General features: G+C 37.8%; 1 protein-coding gene across 1 annotated transcript in view; it reads left to right on the top strand.

The window, feature by feature from the left end:
- Positions 1-21,701, top strand: part of ANOS1 (anosmin 1) — a 133,350-nt gene that overhangs the window by 54,800 nt on the left and 56,849 nt on the right. The window contains exons 3-4 of the mRNA XM_040056345.1: positions 15,219-15,281; positions 18,402-18,624. Of these exons, the coding sequence (XP_039912279.1) occupies positions 15,219-15,281; positions 18,402-18,624 (286 nt within the window). The remainder of the gene's footprint in view (positions 1-15,218; positions 15,282-18,401; positions 18,625-21,701) is intronic.

The raw sequence follows: 21,701 nt of genomic DNA, 5'->3' as shown, positions 1-21,701 counted from the left end.
TAGTTACACTGAGCTAGAAAATGCATGAAAGAAGTAAGTAAATCTACTGTAATGGTCACAATTTAGAAGAATAGCTACTTTTTAATATCTGAAGGAAAATTATATTCATAGAAGAAAGCTAAAAAAGACATTATTTGAAGTGAGTGTCGTAAAAAATCAGGTATAGATTAGTCTAAGATGTTAAAATTAAAAAGAGACAGATGTATTTGGACAAGGAGCTGTGACAGCTGTTACTGCTCTTGCCTTTTGTAAGAAAATGACTAGAAAGATTGTTTATGTAAGTGGCTTGGCCTAAATGTTGTTATAGAATTTGTGCCAAATACGTAAATTATTCTTAAGATACTTTGAGCCAAAATCTGTCTCCTTGATTGCCTAGGTGTCTTCTACGATTTTAATGAATATTGCGTGTTTTAATTGAAATACAAAATTGGGTCTCTGATACTGAGGTTGTTCCTATATGAATGTGTGAGCAATTTTAGGATATTTGAAGAGCATATTTGTCAGATGCATGCAAACTTTTATAGCATTCCATTAGGCAATTGTAAAATGCAGAACAGAGGGATAGTATTTCCTCAGTCAGGCATTATTCAGATGCTTTTAGTTGTCAAATCCTGAAATAATCTCCATTCTCATGTATCTAAAACCTCTAGTCAAAACTTTTTGAGCTGTTCCCTAAAAAGGATAGGTTTTTTTCCTGATTTGATTTATAAATTTGGCATTTACAATAAAGACTGTGTATCTATTTTACATTACAAGTAATTCTATAAACATTTTCAATGTACTAGTATTTTTGTCTCTAGGCAGTGACAATTTTTCATGGTGGTAGGAAACTTTTATCTAACTGCCTTGTGGAGGTTAGTGAAAATAGAGGTTTTTTTAAAATTATTATTATACATTATCAATTGATAGATTTATTCAGACAAATTCAAGATGGTTACCCTAAGGTGCTTATATATTAACCTAGAAAATTTGCCCAAAGAAGTACTACGGAAAAAATAAAAAGACAAGGACAATTTGCTTGAATAAGCAAAAACTAGTGTCTTGATGGTTCCATATATAGACCTGAACATATTTGAGATGTTACAGCAATATAAAACTCTATTGGTTGAGGGAATAAATATGAGCAAAATCATGTAGCATATAAAACCATGTGACTGGTGGTGAAGCAGATTGTATTTTAGGTCTTGTAGAGAAGTCTCTTCCTGAGAAGTTTTCTGTCTACTTTTCTGAGTGTTCTTATATTTAAGAAACAGAATACAGCTACAAAACTATTAATGTCTGCCTGAAATAGTTGTTACAGAAGTATTCTGTTTTCAGGAATATTCAGCTGCTGGGTAAGACATGGTTACTCAACACTATAACACAATATATACTATATACTCAACACTATAACACAAATTAACAATACTTTGACCACTGATAGGATTTGAGATTCAGATACCTGAATTCCAAATTCTCTACAGTAATTATCCGATGGAGATATCCAGACTGTTGTCAACAGGGATCAAGTTAGTGGCCTCCAGAGATAATTATCCTGCCCTGTAGGAAGCACCTGGATGTCATCCAGTGAGTGGCTCTTCTCCTGCCATTGACTGTATTGATGAGATCTCCATCAGCTAATGACAGGTTCAGTCCCCGTCTCATGCAGCTTAGATATCAGACTGAATCCTGCAGAAGGGCTGTATTGTTTTTCACACATAAACACCTGGTTCCCTTGGAGGTTCTTTAGAGTTCTGGAGGCATCTATGTGGGGCTGGCAGGTGTGAGATGCCTAAGAAAAAGTGTTTGCCTTTCAGGAGTAGCAGCTGGAAGCTAGTTGCCATTATATTGGATATATGTATAATGTTAACGGGCAATGGTACTTGGTACTTTCCTGATGTTTGGTTTCAAAAGGAGAATTCATCTAATAAAGGAAAATCTCTAGAAGATTTCATTAAAAGAGCTGGAGAGAAAATAAAGCTATTAGAAAATAAAGAACATGGTAGTGTCCTGACTGAGTGAAAAGTTGCAGTATTTGCTTACACATTGATTTACCCTCGAGAATGTACTGCAATCCTTACAGATGACTTCACACAGAACAGTTTGCAGGACTGATTTTTCGCATTCCCACCCCCTTTTCTATTTCCTTCATCCATTGTGCCATTGTTTTCTTTCTTCCAGTTGCAAGGAGTCCTCCAACCTGCTGCCTTATCACTCCTGCCCAACCTAACCCTGTTTTTATGGAGATGTGTAGTAAAAAATACCATCCAGTTAGAGCTGCGGCAACTCCAGAGCTCGCAAGTAAAGATTTTTCAGGACTGTCAAGTTTTGCTGTTACAATGACAGTAACTATAGACCAGCTCAGAGCTACATGCTTTCTATACAACATTGAGCATTCTGGTACTCTTATCTAGACATGCCTTATTGTGAGATTTAGGATGCCTCTGAGCAATCAGAGGGAGTCAGTTCCTGAGATTGGTGGGCACCTGCAATTTGTGCTGATTTAATCTGGAATTGTAACTTCTGTTTCAGACCCTTTGGCTGTAGTTCATTAACTAGTGTGCCTTTCCTTGCATATATTTGCATAAAAAGGCAAGCTCTCCATTTTGTCTGTCAGCATAGTGCTATGCAATGTGCTGGTTTCACGACAGTTGTTATCTGGGGACTTAATGCCAACTTGCTACCATAATCTTACTCTCTGATTCCTCTGAGAATTCGCTCAAAAGTCCTGTTAAGATGACTGGTGGAAAACTAGGTGAAGCATTACATGTCCCAAATGCCCACTTAACATTTTTTTGCTGTGCTACAGCACCACCTTTATCACAATTATCACATTTCAAAGAGTCATAGAATCATTTAGGTTGGAAAGATCTTCATGTTAAAGTGCTAAAGATTGTTTCATCATCCTTACATCAGCACACTATGATAGCTCACTTTAGGATCTCTAGAATTGCATTACTCTCAGTCTTTGCCTTTACGTGTTGCAGTTAATGGCAGGAAACGTTGGTGTGTTTGAATAACATTTGAAATCAGTGGGTAATTAATTAAAATACAGAGCTTCCAAGTTAAAGTTTAAAAAAATCCCCATGCCTATTGAGTCACAATTCTAGAGTACTTCTAGGAATGATGTGTGATACGTGTCAGCTAAATTTCAACTTTAAGAAAAGCTTTGGGAGAATTCTGCTTGCCTAATTATCAATTTATGTTTATACAGTGATGAAATGTAGTGATGCCTGTTTGAGCTGCAGAGGCAGACTATAACATTCATGTGCACTGAAAGCAGAGTGTGCTCCTGTGGTGCGGTCTGTGACAGTCTGGACAGCCAAAGTGTCCTCCCTTCTGTCTTGGAAGTAGAAATGCCCAGTAGTCCGTCCCAGACTATTGGCAGGGAAAATGTATCCAGGTCGATTCCTCCAGCACAAGGCTGAAGTTTGATTTAACAGTTTATGTTCTATGCCAGTTTAATCAGAACTATTTATTTATTAACTCAGCTGCCAGTTTGTCCTACTTACCTCTCAACACCATAATGTTAACCTTCATTGCTCAGCCTTGGAGGGAAAATCAGATATTAGTTGGTTTTTAGACTGTGGTTTTATGGCTGGCTTAAGCTGTTCTAAGTTCAGGCTCTCAATTAAAGAGGTGTTTACAGACTCCTCTCTCTTCCCTTTTTGCCCAAGTCCCCAACTCAGACATCTGATTTTTATGAGACTGCTGTGTGAGCTGAATGTGAAAGTTTGCTTACCTAAAAGCTGGTAAACTTTTCATCTAGAATGCCTCTTGTAGCACTATCGAAAGAAGTAGCCTAGTAGGAGCTAGTCCCAGTTCAGGACTGCCTCTGTTTTGATGCCATTATGGATTTAGATTTGCTTATGCTTATCACATAACCATAACCTAAAGACCCATAACAATTAGAGATGAAGAAATTTAGTATGGATGCGTAGTCTTCCTTTCTCATGTGTAGTGTGCATTGGAAAATATAGGAGAGAAGGCATCTTTTAAAATATCTTGAAAAGAATTTGAAACAAAATAGCTATTTTAGGTTACTTTGTTTATTTTTCCTCAACTAATATGTAAAACTTTCTAACCTTTAAAGTATTTCCAAGCTGTATTTATGAATTATCATGTAAACTAAAATGATTTTAGTAATTTTAATGTTTCATTAGACTGTGTTAAGATACATGAAGATATTATTGTGAAAGGATTCACACTGTCTCTTCACAAAAGGTTCAATGAATACATAGGGTTTCTAAACATGGGACAGAAAAACATTTAGTGTATAGTGGGAATATATCTGAAAAAGCCAAGATAAATGTAGAAAACTTGTCAGAATTTCCTGTAACTTTTTGCCTTTTTCTTCCTGTTGTACTTGGGATTAGTGTAATTATAGCTTCTGCTTTTATAGAATTAAGCAATATTTCTATTACATAAATAAAATGCAATTCTAAAAGTACTTGTAGGAGCACCATTTTTTTTTTATTGCTGATCATCTTCACTGGTTTACTCTGAAATTTAAAAATTTCAAAACCCAAATTTATTGTCCTTAGATTTTTTTTTTTTTTTCCTTCCTCTCAGATATTTGTATCATCAGTCTACTTTAGGTCCATAGATTTTCCATTAAAGCAGCATGCATAACTTCTGAGTACTATGAAAACTTTCTAGAGTTATTACTACTAGAATGATTGGTCTATCAATGAGGTGGACAAGAGATACATTTAAAACTCTTTAGGTCAGGCAATAGAATGTGAATCGCACGCTTCAGAGTAGGAGATTAATTTTTTTTTTTTTTTTCAAGACAACCTCCTTTTTTGTTTTTCTGTTCCTTTCCCTCTCCCTTTTGCCATAATTGCGTGAAGAGGCACGCACAGATGCCTGCTGCCAGCGTGTGATACTTAACCTGACCGTCAGAGCAGCCTCACAAAGGAAGGCTTTTCAGGTCCCCCAGTGAAACAACCTCTGCATTTTATTGTGGCGTGAAATTAGAAGTGAAAAGCCCTATGGCTCTTGCTGTTTAGTAATGCGGAATATGTCGTTTCTGATGGTGATGGTAGTGCTGGGAGGGAAATGGAAAGCCAGGGGAGAGAAACAAAGTAACGATTTAGACAAAGAGGGCCTCCCTCTTTTTTTGGTGTTTTTTTGTCGTCTCTGATTGTGTGGTGGTCTATAAAACCATAGAACTGTGGTGGATACAAGCAAAAAGAACATTTAGTTGCGGCTCTCTCATTCAGAAATGTACGTGTGAATTTGCAGGGTGATGTATAAGGCGAGTCATCTGTTATCAGAAGAGTTCGCTAGTTTAACTCGTTTATAAAATGGCAACAAAAAATTGACTTTGCTTGGAGAGAACAGCGCTGCTCTGACAGACCCTTTAAGTTGCGCAGCAAGATGGTGTTTATAACAAGACTGTGTGTGGTTTTCTGAAGCTGCCTTGTAACAGATTGGAAGGGGAAAGTGCCAGCTTGAAGAGGCTTTCCCTTGTCTGTTTAAAATTAAAAGAATGATGTTTTCTCAATGGAAATTCTTTACATATATAAAATGTCAAAATATTTATGCTCGCTTTTACTTTAAAAGTATTATATAATCACTAAAGCCAATGGTCAAGTATTAGAAAATGAAAAGGCAGTTTATGAGTGAGAAATTTTAGTACATAAGATGGGCTTCATTTTTATAGAATCAAAGACTCATTTACGTTGGAATAGACCTTTAAGGTTATCAAGTGCAACTGTAGTTATCCTTTCACTACTGCTGGAAACATCCAGTGAAAGTCCATCCACAATTCTAACATCTGGAAGGGAAAAGCTGTTGCATTCTGCAGCCTTGTGTTGTTAGCAGTAAATAGTACTGTTATTTTTATTCTATCTGCATGGAAGTGGTGGCAGGGAACAGTGGCCTGGAAACAGTAGGGACACATACAGGTGGAAATTTTCTTACTGTGTTGCTTATTGTCTAAGTTCCAGAAGCAATCTTGGAGAAGCTTTAAAAACAGAAAGGAAAAGGTTGACTGATCTGTGACAGATTGGTGGAACAGATGCAAACATGAAAAATCAGCTTATTGGTAATTTGCACTGCAGGACTCCAGACTGAAGAAAGTTTGGACACAGAAACAAAACTGCTAATATTGTTTAATTCAGGGAGCTCATTTCATTGTTCATGAATACAGTAGCTGCACTGCCAAAGAATATGTATGTATGTAAGCAATAGCATGGAAAGAAGCAGGAAGGCACTAAGCAATTAAAGCTATTACCACTACCAGAAGGAGTCTATTACAGAGAGCTTCTTAATGTTTTTAAAGTGCATCACTCTTAGCTGGATTTAAAATAATTTGTGCACTTTGCTGCAGTATATATTTTGTGTGTGCACTTGTGCTCTAGGCTTGACTTGCTGCTTCATAGTATTTTGCCAATGCTGTGCCTTGTATCTTGGCAGGTGAAAACTCAGAATATGGAGATTTCAAATAAGGGCCAAGAAGAGGTTTGGAAAAAAACCAAATTCATTGGCTCTTGGTGCAACACATAGAAGCAAGATAACAGAAGGATAGGGAAATGATCTTTGAGGCAGCTGTTTGAACAGGGATAGAACAACAGTTTTAAGTTCATAGTAGGTTGGTAGATGAAACAAAGATGTGAAAAAAAGAAGAGAGTGTAAAAGAGTATTATCTCTGTAACAAAGACGTGGTGGTAGAACAGCTATGGCACTGAGAAAGAGCAAAAATATTTGTACCTATTGCAAGCATTTCAAAAGAACTCCAGGAGGATCAGAAGTGCTGCTAGGGCATACCCCTTCATGGTGAAAGGTTGACATTTAAGGCTCTTTTCTAAAGAAGAACTCACTGCTTATACAAGAGGAAACAACTTCAACAGGAGAGAGAAGGCTCCATCAAATACTCTATGTTTAGGAGACTCATCCCCAATGTTGGAGATTTGAGTTCAGTTCCATGTTTCAAAATCAGGCTCAACTTGTTCTTTGGTGACTGTTAAATTTTAAGCTATGAGGCAGAAAAAGAGAAGAAGGTACGTGTCCTGTTTTCATATGCTGGTACAAAACCCTGTAAACAAATTTTGACAAGAACTGGTCAGGAATGAACTGATGTTTGGCAGCCAATTTTCTGTTGACATTGATGGCCATGATTTTGACTTGGTAACAAAGACTAGAAATATGAAAAGAGTCTTAGGATTATTCTGTCCTTTCAAACAAGCACTTCTGCTGGCAAAATTTGACATGCTAGACAACTGAGCTATACAGATAGATACCAAGCTGTCAGAGTTGAAAGTTGTTTTCATTTTATAAAAAGGATTATGGTTGAAACTGCTATGTTTCAGCTGAAGTGTGATGATATGACTTTTTTTTTTTTTTTTTTTTTTTTTTTTTTTTGGAACTTACTTCCCAGTATTGTATGTCAAAACAATTCTATTTTCAACATTTTCAGTGATTCTTGCCTTCAGTACATGTACAATTTTTCTGGCAACTTTTTTCTTTCTGTTTAATTTTGGGAATTAACAACAAAGGCTACATGGACTTCCAGAATATTTGACCTGAAGTTCTTGGCAATGATCTTGGTCTTTCTGGTGCCATAATTTTAGGAACAAAGCCTGTAATGCTACTTTGTATATCTAAAGGTCTGACAGACTTAACTGATGTACTGTGACTAGCCCTTTCCCTATCTCTGTTCCAGGAAGTACTGGTACTGCTCTGAGTCAGACCCTATAGGTCATAAGGCTTCCTTTATTTGCTTAAGGTATTGAAGGTATTCAGTAACTCAAATTGCTAACAGTTAATATTGTGGGACTGGCAACCTCATGTTGTGTACTAAAATGAACTGGGCAGTTAAGAAAAATAAATGTTTCAGGCTCATGTTTTTGTTAGATAACCAACAATTGGCTCTTCTGAATATTTCCTTCACTCTAAGTCCTAATTTGATACTAGTAAGTTTGCATAACCATGGAGAGTGGTAATGCTTGTGTGTGTGTGCTTTCAGTCCCTCCACACCCAAGTAAAATAAATACACACTAAATGCAGCTATTTGCTGTAGCAGTTTAAACTACACCGCTCAACTTTGCACCCAGTTGAATTTCTCAGAAATGATCCATTCTGCTCTGAAATAACCATTTGAATTACCAGACCACCCTACAAAGTGCTGGTAACAGATAGGTAACAGTTTTGCTTCACTAAATATGTTTCTAAGCCTTTTATGAGCCTGAGTGAGCAGAGCTCTATTCAAGGTGTTGACCACATCTCTGCTAAAGCAGCAAAACAGAGCTTCAGAAAAATGTGTCTGTGCATTGTCCTTTTTCTTATTTGGATATTATTTTGAACATTTTTTTCCTCTGTGCTTTAGAATTTTGTAATTGGAAAATACTATAGGCATGTTCTACATGGCTTGGTGAAATGAAGGTTGTAGTGGACTGCTGTGAGACACTGACAGTCCCATCTGCAGAAACACTTTCCTGTTTATTGAGAGCACACTTCTTGGATGTGAAACCAGAAGTTAAACTTTTTAATGCTGGTTTAGAAATGTAATTTTAAAAAGTATTTCTTATCTAAAGTAAGTGATATGTCTTAAGTTCCGTATTTCACCTGCAGGTTGTATATGTCATCCTTCTTAGATAAGAATTATGAAAAATAAATCTCAGTTGCATATATAATGTGTTTTGTGTCTCTGTTATACAGTTTTGTTATTCTTTTCATAAGGGATATATCAAAATCTGGCAGGAAATACAGTTCTCATTCCTCTTGACTAAGGTTAGTGCTGAACAGCTTATACTCCCTCTTATGTTTTGATGTTAGAACTCAAGACAAAATGCTTTGTTCCTACAACCTAACCCTTGGCACTTTTAATGCCAAATTACTTTGCGTGAGGTCCCATGTGAATTAACCAGTAAAGTCTCAGGGTGTTAATCTCAGATTAATCCCAACCTGCAGGTGCACCCTTGTGTGGTGTGTTACAATATAATGTGGTGGTGGCCATGTGGCTGCTTTTCCTTGTCCCTATCAGTTCCTAATTGCTGCTCTAGGACCCTGGAGGTTTGTGCTTCATTGTTTTACCTTACAGTTGTTGAGGATTCAGAATAGTTAAGGTAGCTGTAACTGCACCTCCAACAGAGACACCATTCACTTGATTTTTCTGCCAGCCATTTTATTGTTTCCTTGCTCTGAATAGTAGACTTCTAAAAAATACAAAGCAATCGTTATTAGCCCTAAAACATAACATAGAACACTGTCTGAATGTTGGTTACAGATGAAGGATTTTTCTTTTTCTTTTTTATATATATATATGTATGCATATATGTATGTATATAATTTATTAATTAGAATAAAGTAGTACTTGTAGATGACAAATTTTAGATTAGCAACCTGTTCCTTATTATCTCTCCTTCCAAAATCCATGTCAGGATGTCATTGATATGGAACAACAAAAAATATATTTCAAGAAATCTAAAACCCCCTAACTATTTAAAACCTAAGACCTGGCTTTCATTCAAAACCAGCTCTACAATTAGCAATACTTTCAGACAGTATCAGCTGGGTTCCCAGTGTACATGATAATGTCACAGAATAGCCCCAACTGTAACTAATTTAATTAAGACTTGATCCTCGAATACAAAATCACTCCTTTTCACCAAATCGTGATGCTCACTGACCTATGGGAGAGAAAACAGGCAACACAGACAGGGAACCATTCTCTGTCATTTAACCCTTTTGTTTATTCAGTTACAAAGAAAATATATTACTAGTGTAATTCTCATGAGAACCTCTTTACCATCAACAGAGGAGTAACTCCAGGTAGCCTCATGAAACTACTATTTTACACAAAACAGTTATGTTTCACAGTTGTTTCTATTAGGCTTTCAAAGTTTTGAAGATACGTAAGCCTCTCCCAGTCTACATTGTGTAACAATTTTTGGAGTTGGTTGTGATTTAAACCGAGCTGACAACTAAGCCCCACACAGCTTCTCAGTCCCATGATAGGGTGGGGGTAGAGATTCAGAACAGAAAAGCGATAAAACTTGTGGTTTGAGATTAGGAGAGTTTTATAGGTAAAGTAAAAGTCGTGCATCTGAGCAAAGCAAAACAATGAATTCACTCACTGCTTCCTCTGACCAGGCAGGTGTTCAGCCATCTTCAGGAGAACCAGGGTCTATCACATGTAACAGTGGCTTGGGAGGACAAAGGCTATCACTCTGAATCCCTGCCCTTCCTTCTTCCCCCTTCATTACGTGCTCAGTGTGGTGCCATATGGCATAGGATAGATATCCCTTGGGTCAGCTGGGATCAACTGTTCCTGCTGTGTCCCCTCCCAACTCCTGCACCCCCAGCCCTCACTGGTGGGATGGGGTGAGGAGCAGAAAAGGCCTTGATGCTGTGTGTAAGCACTTGTAAGCACTGCCCAGCAGTAACGAAAACATCCCTGTGTTATCAACAGTGCTTCCAGCACAAATCCAAAGCATAGACCATACTAGCTGCTGTGAAGAAATTTAACTCTATCCCAGCTTAAACCAGCACAGAGCTAAAATGTTACACTGAGTTCTAGAAAGCTGATGACTAGGGCTCTGATGATTCCTTTTGTTAATGAGGGAAGAGAGGGAAAAGAGAGAAGCAAGAGACTGACTTGGCACAAAATGGATCTCACAAAATGCTGAGAGGCTTCTTGAACAGCATATATCAACCTGCAAGTTAATATGACACCTACTGATTCTGCAGTCCGACCCTTCTCTTTGGGTTCATGGATTTTTTTCAGCCTGAGTAATTGGCTGATTTTTTAGGTCAGATTTACTTCTAATAGTTTATTTTATACAAGATAGATGTGTTCAGTGGGTGCCTGTCCTGATAGGGTGAATGAGCACCTGAAATTGCTTATACCTGCAGTGCTGCAAGGTCTCATCTTTGGCACTTGGTCATGAGGAAAGGTGCCCACAAGCTGAGTGCAATAGCACGTGATACCATGAGCCACTCACATGGAGCAGTGCTCGTGTGAAGCCTTTGAATCAGTCGAGCTGTCCAGCGTGAGTTTTGGAGAGCATTGGGAATGATCCACCGGGGAAATGAGACTCACCTACCTGCCCATGTAGGATTCTTCACTCTTGAAGTTCTCACTGCATATAGTCCTGTTGACCTGAGCTTTTAATTTTATAAAATACAGTCACACCTGTTTTTTGGGGAAGATATTTAAACTGGAGATTAAAAAAAAATAGAACAGGGATAAAGTATGTCTAACTTCAGTTTCAGAAACAAACACATTTTAAATATATTTTAATATGCATAATGCAAGTAATTTGCTGTTAATCTTATACCCATCTAAAAGTTTAGGAGGATATGAATTAACAGGAGAGACAATGTATAAATAGACTTTTGTAAAATGAATTGACAAAAAATAATGTACATTCCTCAAATGGGCAGCCAGAGACCTAATATTTTTCACCAAGCAAGGAATAGCAATTCATTGGTTTGAACCAGGTAAATGCACAGCCATGCATTTACTGTTCTTCAGGCATCTCACAGTCAGATTTTTGAGAAACAGATGTTTAAAGAACATCTTTAAAACATTAAAGATGTGTAAAGAAAACAAATATCAAAATAGTTATTTCTCTCTTGCTGCCTGTTTCTCTTTTACATTGTGCTGAGATTTCCAGATTCAAAATCACTTTTCTCATGGTTCTATTGGTTGCAATCGTATATTTAAACACACCCATCACAAAATCATTCTCTCTAAGACTGATGAACACTATATTCTCATTTGACTCTGGGTAGATTCCTGACCCTATTCTCTACTTAGTGTCTGATAGTGAACAAATGCATTTTTCAGGTACTTGTTCTCATGCATGGCCAGTTACTAGGAGATTGTACAGTGAAAGTTGTTTCATATTTTTTTTTTTTCTCCAAGCCATCTAAGTTCCATTTAATTGAGTTCATAGGACAACAAAGCACTTGTACTGTATATATATTGTAAACATAAGCCATTAATTTCTGACCTTGTTGTTGGGAGCAGTGGGAATGGTGAATGATAATGAAAAGAATAATTATATTCCAGCTGCAGCACATAGATACCATTGTTTTTACAACAGTTTGCATTTGACTTGGTTTCCACTCTGATGAAGTAAAAAGCCTTTTTAGACAAAAAAAAACCAACCGTGGGTAGTCTCTTCTATGCTGACAGAAATATTTTTTTGCTGTTTAAATAGTTAAAAATGTGTCATTTGCAGCCATTAAATTTAAATATATTTTAATAAATATATAGCAATTTAATAAATATATATTTCAGTACTTAAATTATGCTTTGTAATTCATTAGATTCTGAAAAGTGCTGTGTTGGTGTAATTCTCTTCCATTCAGGTCATGATTTCCCAAGCAAAAGTGTTAGTAGACTTATTTTGAAAACCTCTTTACTAACTAATGAAAATGGCATGCATCATATGCTAATCTCCTGATTGCTTTATTTATAGATTAAAAATTAGAACAGAAAAGAATTCTCTAACGTGGCCCTTAAAAGCACATTTTTTAAAATAGATGAAATAAAAAATACATCTCAAAATATTTTAAAGCAATCACAACCCTTTTTCCTTGCGTGAAACTGTATTTTGCTCATTTCTAATTTTATGCAATCTAAATATCAGCAGGTCTGTAGCACTATATTAAACAAAGATTTGTACCTATGAGAGTGTGCATATGTACACACACCCTCCCACCCCCCAAATTTTGAGGGATGACAAATACTGGGGTGCTTTCTATTAACAATTGTTTTGGCTTTTGATACAATTGCTTAGTACTGAATAATAACTCTGCAACAGTCTGGATGAAGAAAAAAAGCCTCAAACTTCCATATTTAAGCACTGGGGTTGATGAAAAAAGCTCTTTGATTTGAGTTATCAAGGCTGGTGTGATTGACACCCATCATCTTCTAATGAGTGCCACTGTCCTGTAATGTTCAGTGCCGTGTTTCACATCTCATCCTGCCTCAGCGGTGCAGAGCCGACATGTCGTGCCAGGGCAGGGTGAGTGATGGCTCCAAGGGACCAGTGGCACCTGCCAAGTGAACTGCTGGGATGCTCCCTGTGCCAGCATCCTGCTGCCTGCTGGAGGTCTGCCATCCACATGCCTGAGCTTAGCTCCTGTGTACAGGTGGTTATGCCTGCAGTGTATTTTTTATCAGATCAAGTAGAGCCCAAAACAGCTGCCAGCTGCTGCTTTGCCCAGATTCCTCCTTATCCTGAATCAGATCACCAGACAGTGGGAGGGATCTCAGATATCTTCTCGTTTACATTTTAAGTCAGGAACTCAAAGGTGAGACGTGGGTTGAAGCTTTTGATGTTTCCAGCTTACCACTTTAGGGAAACCTCATAACAGGTTAGCCAAGAGGATAAGTGCACAGACCTGTGAGGTGTTCTCATCTTTGCTATTGCAAGGTTAATAACCGTCTCTTTACAAGACAGTTCCAGGTCTTCTACTGGCAATATTTTTGTCTGCTAGCAGTTACTCTTCACCCAACATGGTGCAATGGTACAGCTCCACTAAAGGCAGGCAGTCGGCTTCTGCAGCTGCCTGTGGTGCCAAGCTAGCCCAGTGGTCTGAGGACTCCTCACCCAGCAGGAGTAGGGAGATTTTTTTTGTTTAAGTGTTTATGTAAGTGTGTACCCTAATCAGAGTCTGTAAGAGCCTATGCAGGCCTTATGACAGGCTCCATCATCTCTTTCCCTTGACGTATTGCATGAGCAGTTGGACTGCAGGGTTCTGCTCAGCCCTGGTTCATTTTGTCCATCTTCCCTTTGAAGATGCCCGTTGTCTCTGCCTGTCCTGAGGCAGGTGTTGGTGCCCAGTGAAAGTAGCCTGGGCCTTGCTGAGTGACTTGTGAAGCAGCAAAAGCTGGATGAGGCATCAGGTGCTGGAGCTTTGCTTGCATTGGAGATAAGCAAACACCTTGAACAAACCTGGCAGTCTTGGGCATCACTGACAAAGTCACAGAATGGTCAAAACTTCGCTCATTTTGTCTTTAAACCACTTATACCTCAGTAATTTTTGGACTAAATTCATTGAATAGGAGAGTTGTAAAATGACATGACAGTGGAATTGGGCTCAAATGTGCAGTATCTATACCACGGGAGGAACAACACTGTGGAATTAATTGAATTTACTGACTTCAGTGACATTTTATAATGTATCCTTCTAATTAATCTGTGTGCAACACATTGTGAATTTTGAAGAGCTAGAAACTGAGTCTAAAATACCAAAATATATATTATGAAAATGCCTAAGGGGTATTTTTTTTCCCTGAAATATGTAACCTCTGTGAAGGTTTTTAGGCTTAGTTGCTAGTAAGAAAAATGCTTAATTTTTAAACCACTATTGTTTTTACTACATTGATGATACAGGTGTATCACTGAGGTGCAGCCTATATGTATTCATGTTTGATTTTGAATAGCATAAATGTATATTGGTCCAATCTAATACTGTGCATAAGAGGAAATTACATAAATAATGCACTGCGTGTCAAAGGCCTTTCTTTTTTGTACAAGAAGTATCTTTCCACTATTTCCAGGAGGAGTAGGTGTTAGTAGCCCCCAACAATGCTAGTATTTTCCAACATTTTAACAAAGGAAGATGAAATTTTTGTTTCAGCTGTTGTAAATGCTCTTAACAGTGTGATTTTTCTTTATGCTGTGTGAAGCTTGGCTCTGTATCTCAGCTCCCTGTATAACCATTGCAGCAGGGGTTGAAGGTGAAGTAACGGTATTATGGTACTTGAAATAAAGTGATTTTGCTAATATACCAGTGAACATTATCTATTTATACAGAAATAGCGTTTTAACCTCTGCTGAGTTTGCTCCATAGCTTGAGGAAATAGTTTCTCGCTTGGGAAGGCAATGTGCCTGTCTAGTCTTCAGGCTGGTCAGTGAGGAGAAGATTTCACTTTCTGTAGTTCATAGTGCTTTTGATATTGTCTCTGTGATCCTGGAACATGGTGTTAAATGGTATTAAGACCTACATCCAGTAAGTCGGAAAGTAGGATGGCATAATAAACAAGTGAGTCAGTTGCCTTGTACTGTAAGAAATACTGAAAATATTTCTTGTAATCTAACCATGTCTTCTCATGACCTTGTTCTGACACCATGACTCAATGACACAATTTTATCCCCAGGAGAAGTGGATTATTAACTTCCTGTGGACCGAAAAACTGGAAAAGAAAGAAGGTTATTTGTGGTTTTTTGTTTCCTTCTCTTTCTGACACTTCTCTGCCTCCTGATTCTTCCTAGTGCCTGGAGCCCTGCAAAGAGTCCTGGGATCTAAAGAAAAACCATTGCCAAAGCTTCTGTGAGGTAGGTCAGCCTAAGAGCATGCTTTCTTACTTTGTTCTAGCAGTCTCTTTCATTTAAATTAATAGTTTCAATGAGACAGCTGAAAACCATCGTGTTTTTGCAGCATTTGCCTTCATTTGAAAGGTTACACATTTGACAATGTAGCCGTATTAATTTTGAGTTTAAAAAGGTTTTTTTTCATGACCAAATTATTATCTCGACTTATACTATAAAAACTTGATCTAGTCACACTTAGATAGCATCTCTCAGTAGGTGCTGTTATATCCCTCCTCTGAGATGCTATTTCTACCACTTGCCCTTCACTGGCCATGTGTAAAAAAGACAATCTTAGTTTAAAAAATAAAATACTATTATGTGAAAAATCCTTGTGCGGGATAGCTAGAACAGATGACTTTTCTGTATGTGAAAGTCAGTCTGATTTATAAAAGAACGGTTCCCCAGGAGTAAGTGACGTTCAGAAGAGTAATATCAAAATATGTGATTATTCAAGAACAAAAATTTTGGAAACTATTTTTGAACCATCTATCAGAATAATCTGTGAAGAAGCAAACCTGAATCAGTCAAACTAGAACAAAGAAGGAAATTTTTTTATAGACTTTGAAACATGGCTCTGAGTTTGTGGAAGTGATCTGTTGCAGTTCTTGTGGTTTTTTTTACTTCAAAATGGAAGTATCAGGTCAATAATAATATATATTTTTATAATAATAAAAAAGGTTCAAATATATTCAAGTCTATGAAAGTGAGTTCTTAGGAAGATTTTAATCTTCTGCTTTAAAAAAATATAGAAGTGACATTACTTGATATACTGATCTTACTCGTACACTGATTTAACTCCTCTCTCTTTACTGTGGATGCTTTTTTTTTCTGTTATAAGGAAATGTCCTATGTTTAAATTATTTAAAGCATCATGAAGATGGTTAGGAAAAGCTGTAATTTCAACTAAAAAAATTTTAGATGCAACAATGTGCTAATAGGGGTTACTGAATTACTGATCTGTGTAGTTACGGCAGAAGACAAAATAAAGGTTTCTCATGAAAACCAGGCCTTGTAAGAGTTTTTTTACCCAGATTATTTGCTACTTTCTCATGTACAAAATTCTAGAGTACTGTAAAAAAGCAGTTTTAGTGGATCTAATTCATGTTGTTATTGTATATCGCTCTTCATTCAGACTGTATGTTTCCAGATATGGGTGAAAATATGTATAAAATTGGTTTAAAAGGAAAACATTTGTAGAACACAGTTTTATTGTAGTTAAAAACAGTGAGCATCCTTCTTTGATTAGTGTTTTGTGGTTAAAGCTAAATTTAGAACTTCAAAGGCCCATAATGAGGAGCAGCACATTTAGCAGCTAACTGAAAAATGAGCTGTGAAATAGGGTGAGGAGGAGAAGCCTTGAGGACGTATTATGCCTCAGGGAACTATAACATTTTTAATTAAGTAGCTGCAAATTTGTGATGTTTTAGGATTTGAAATTAGCTTCAAACGCAAAAGCCCGGGAACACTTTCCTTTCTCTCAGACTCACGTATACTCCATAGACATTGATTGAGTTAAAGGAGGCTGTTTTCCTGGGAAAGTGTTTTCAGTCTTTTTGCATTTTGTAAAAAATCTGGAAGCAACAATTTAGTTTTGTGTTTCTCAAAGTCCCTGCTTCATGTGTTACTTCTTATCTGCCAAATGAGTGTACTACTGAATGTTAAAGGGAGCCTTATGTGTGAGGGACAATTTATCTGATTCCTTGGTTTTGTTGGTTTTTCCCCCCCCCTCTATAAATTTAATTTCCTGCTCGTTTAGCTTGTTAACTGGTTAACCATGGCATCAGGTTGATTCCAGTTGGAGGAACAGCAGGAGCGCTTGTCCAAGAACCACCAGGCTCAGTAGGAGTCAGAGACTGCTCCTTTTTGCAGCATCTAGGCTGGTAAAAGCCTGTAAAACCCAAATCCATGCCTGAAAGCTTGGTTCAAAATTCTGAACTGTTCTGTATGAAAAGAGGGGAGGGGTAATGTTACATTCTTGGGCCACAGCGAGTTTAGAGAATAAGTTGTCTGTGGAACACCTGGGCCTCTGTAACAGCTGAGTATTCCTCATTTTTGCCAGAAATATGAGAACAGTGAAAACAAGAAAATAAAACATACGAATATGGAAGAAGTTTCAGAAATTACATGGCTTGTGGGGTATAGAGAGTGGGTTATAACTCCTGGGTCGGTTTAGGACCCTGTAAATCAGATCTGGCAGGGTGGAAGGTTTTTGGTTGCTCTGTTATGGAAAGGCCAGCTGCAGACGATGCCAGTTACATGCTGCAGTCATTCTGAGGGAATCGCTTTAGCTGGTTCTGCACCAAACTAAACTAAGAGGAGACGTGTTTTCCATGTTACACACAATATTCTCCCAGGGTTGTAGAAGCTATACTGTTTTAAGTGGACCTTGCAAACCTCTGAGTATTACATATGCTGTAAAGTCTATGCATGAAAGCATCTTTTTAATTATCTAGGACTAAGTTTCTCAAGTAAGTAGAATTAAAAAGCTTATTTTAATTTGTATTTTCTGCTGACCATTTAATCACAAATTCCAGTTCTATGAAGAATTATACAATTACTGGCAGGAACATAAAGATGCTGCAAAATCTTCTCCTAGCCAACTTAGTTCAAAGAGTATAATGAAACAAGATTTCCCATATTTATCTAGACTGGCATTACATCAGCTTTTGTGGGGAAAGTGTTGTAAAGTACAGAGGAAGAAATGTGGGGGAAAAAGCAGACTGTCTGACCATTGCTTCCCCTTTGCTTTGGGAATGTTTTTAATCTGTCATTGAGCAATTTTATAGCCAGTCAATGTGAGGAAAACAAGGGAAAGCTGGCAGATATAAACAACATTGTTCCATTAAATATGGTGGTCTGACTTAAGGGAATTCATAGTTCTGTACTTGGAATGCTTTTTTAGAAGTGGCTTGAATATAGAAATATTCAGGGATAGTCTTGCAAAAGCTGAAAATCTGAATAATCCTTTAGGAGGTCTTGGAAAATTTATCACATTTTTTCTTTGGTGGGGTTTGGTTGGATTTTTTGGGGCTTTTTTTTGGTTGTTCCTGTTGAAAACTTTTACTTTTTCTGTTTTCCTTTTAGCCTCTTTTTCCCAAGAAGAATTATGAATGCCTAACTAGCTGTGAATTCCTTAAGTACATCCTGTCTGTGAAGCAAGGGGACTGCCCAGCACCTGAGAAGGCCAGTGGCTTTGCAGCTGCCTGTGTTGAAAGCTGTGAAGCTGATATTGAATGTTCTGGAGTGAAGAAATGCTGTTCCAATGGATGTGGTCACACATGCCAAATTCCAAAAAATCTGTACAAAGGTAGAGATTATTAATATGTACTAATACTGGGCAAATAACTTCAGGCCATAGTGAAGTCTCCTAATTAACCAGAACTCCCATTTTCTGGGAGTTTGTACGGATGGGAAGAAAAAGGAGAGGTACCTGTAGAGATGTGGCTGCACAGTGAAAGGGTGCAAAACCACCCTTAAATTTCCGATTTTCTTCCCCCTTGTGAAGCCCATGTCTGGAAATCTGTGGAGTGTAAACGTGTGGCTATTATGAACCATCTTAAGCAGAACAAACTTTGGCAATTTAGGTGAAATCTCACTTAATCTGATGCGGATGAGAGAGAATGCAGCAGAAAATATTTAACGATGAACAGTTCAGGTGCTGTTAATCAGAAATAACATTTATGTCTACAGGCCAAGCAGATGGGGCTGCCAAGTAGGAACTGTGAAATATTCTGATAAAAGAGCAAATCGACACAGAACAAAATAGCAAAAGATTATAATATCCACATACAGATATATATGAATTAATTATTTAAAGCTAAGGCAATCTTATTCAAAAAATTTTAATTGATTTGTGTCCTGAGATTCTGTGAATAAACCTTTTGGCATCCATTGAAAAAAACCACATAATCTAAGAAAATTTTTGCTTAGACAAATTCCAGATTTTAATTTACTGGAATTTAAAAAAGCTTTGTACATGGAAATATTAAAAAAATGTTCACCTAATGCAGAAAAATAAGCATTTGTGAAAAGAACATTCTTTTTCCACATGGTTGGTGTTTTGTACAAGAATCGATTCTTCTCATGTCAGTGACAAAAAATAAATATTATTCAGTTATTCACTTATTAATCAAATAATGTGGGTTCTCTGTGGGAGCCTAATCAGAACTCCAATCTAAGCTCCAGGCTTAGGTCTGAATCCATGCTTTTTTCCATCTGTGGATGGAAACATGATAAAATAGGTAAAGAAGATGGTGAATTTATTTTTAAGTTCATTATTTTAACTAAAATGTTAATAAATCTTTTTCAATGTGTACAGAAGGGAAACTCTCTTATTTGCAGGATACTTTAGAGCATCTTTAAAAATGTAAGGAATTAGTACACACCAGTACATAGCACCTTTTTCAATGAAATTAATTAAAATGGATCACTCATTTATTTCTTTAGTCTTATTGAGATAAATGACCAGAGTAGTGTAATGGTTTTAATTTAATAAAACCGGGTAGAAACACTAATTAATGTAGGGATTTTAGTGTTAATATTTTTGTGGGAGGGAGAGATTAGGAGAAAAATAAATAAACCAGGCTTAAGCTTAAAAATGAACAAAAAATGGTTTTAACACACACACACTAAAAGAATAGAAGAGAAAAAAAAACTAAAACAGAATGAAACTTTAAAAACACATTTCTTCTTACAAACTATTAACTTTCTTATTAAACAACATAGAAAGACACAACTTAGGATTTTCAGTCAGTTTCACTGCTTAGACATAACTACACATTATCTTAGGAGAAGAGACCTTCTAAGATTTCTTTAATGAAGATGTTTGCTACCAGACACAATAGTCCAGTGCTGTCACACATCTGCTGCCGCCCGGAGTTTTCGCAGACTGTGATGTTCTATCCACAGAGCTTCTCAGTGTATTTGGGGTATTATTTACAAATACTTCTTCTTATCTAAAATTATTTTTGTCTCAAAAGGCTGAGACCTCCTTTTCTGACCCAGGAGCGGGGGTTTTCAAAGTTCCCAAATAAATCTCTATTACACCAGTCCTTAATTTTGATTAGAATAGCATTCAACCCCCCCCAAAAAATACTAAGAATGCTGCAAAGAACAGTTTATTTTCCTCCTAATTTACTTTAGAAGAGTCCGGTTAAAAATGTCCACTTCTTCAATCCTATTCCAATATTATTAGTTCTTTCACTTCTCATCTAACTGACTTCATGCATTGTCTGTTCTATGTACCTTCTGTTTTCTTCTTTCTCTCAAGGAAGAATTGTGCTTTAAATGTTCTGTATTGCTAAGAAAGGGTTAAATTTTTTGCCCAGGCTTGCAAAGCCACCTGCGCACGCAGAGCTGGTAGAAGAAACCGGCAAATGTCTCTTTTTCCATCCCTCGGTCTCATCTGAGGCAGTCCAGCTCAGAGTTGTTATGGAGCTGCCGGCTTGCTCTCTCCGCTGCCAGCGGTGATTAAGCTGGGCCATGTTTTGTCCCCTTCTGCCGTGGTCTGAGCCCAGGGCCCCGCACTGCCGAGCTGCAGCTGCCCCTCTCCCCCGCCCGCAAGCGAGGGAAAGGGGCTCAGCCGGCCCAGGCCCTCCCCGTGCGGGCAGCGGGCAGCGGCCCCCAGACCCCGGCCAGGCCCGGCCCGGCCGCCCAGAGAGGCAGCAGAGCCCGACCCGGCCAGGCCCCGAGCACGGTACCTCACGGCTGTTCACCGAAGCAAGAGCGTGGGCAGTCTCAGCAGATCAGTTTTAAATGTTCCTTCCAAAGTCTCACTGACAGTTCTCATTGGTCAACTTAGCTGTCAATATCCCAGCCTGCTTTCTGATAGGTCCTTGTCCTCCTACCCCCAACCTACCCCACAGTTAGGGCAGGGAAAAACATTTTACATTTCTCTATATCCAGAAAACAAAATTGTGCTAACCTATGATAAGTGGTAAACAGGCATTCATGTTATATATGCAATGATTTACACGACCAAGCTCCATGCCACACCTGCAAAGCTTTCCTGTAAATATAATAACTGGAAAAGGTAAAAACAAGCAAATAAATAAAACAAGATTAAATGGTGGTGGAGCTGACACAGCATATGACAGGATATGATACATTCTGTAACTGCACACTGAAGATCTCCTCTGTTTGGCCTGATTAAATGGGAGCAGAACTAACCTTCCCTAACATCTTATCACCGATCTGCAGGAGGTGCTGGCTTGTAAGAGCATATATGTCTTGCAGAGGAAAGGCAAGCTCGATACCCTACTGCCTTCTCAGCTGATGAAGTCAGCTAATTAGCCTCTTCAACCTGTCTTTCTGCAACAAAAGACAAATAGAAGTGGAGCAGGCTTGCTATTCATTTCCTCCAGGGGTAAATGACCTTCCTGTCAC

The sequence above is a fragment of the Hirundo rustica genome, chromosome 2 (assembly GCF_015227805.2).
Source record: "Hirundo rustica isolate bHirRus1 chromosome 2, bHirRus1.pri.v3, whole genome shotgun sequence".
NCBI lineage: Eukaryota > Metazoa > Chordata > Aves > Passeriformes > Hirundinidae > Hirundo > Hirundo rustica.
The sequence above is the reverse complement of the archived record's forward strand: the minus strand, read 5'-3'. Positions and strand labels throughout refer to the sequence as shown.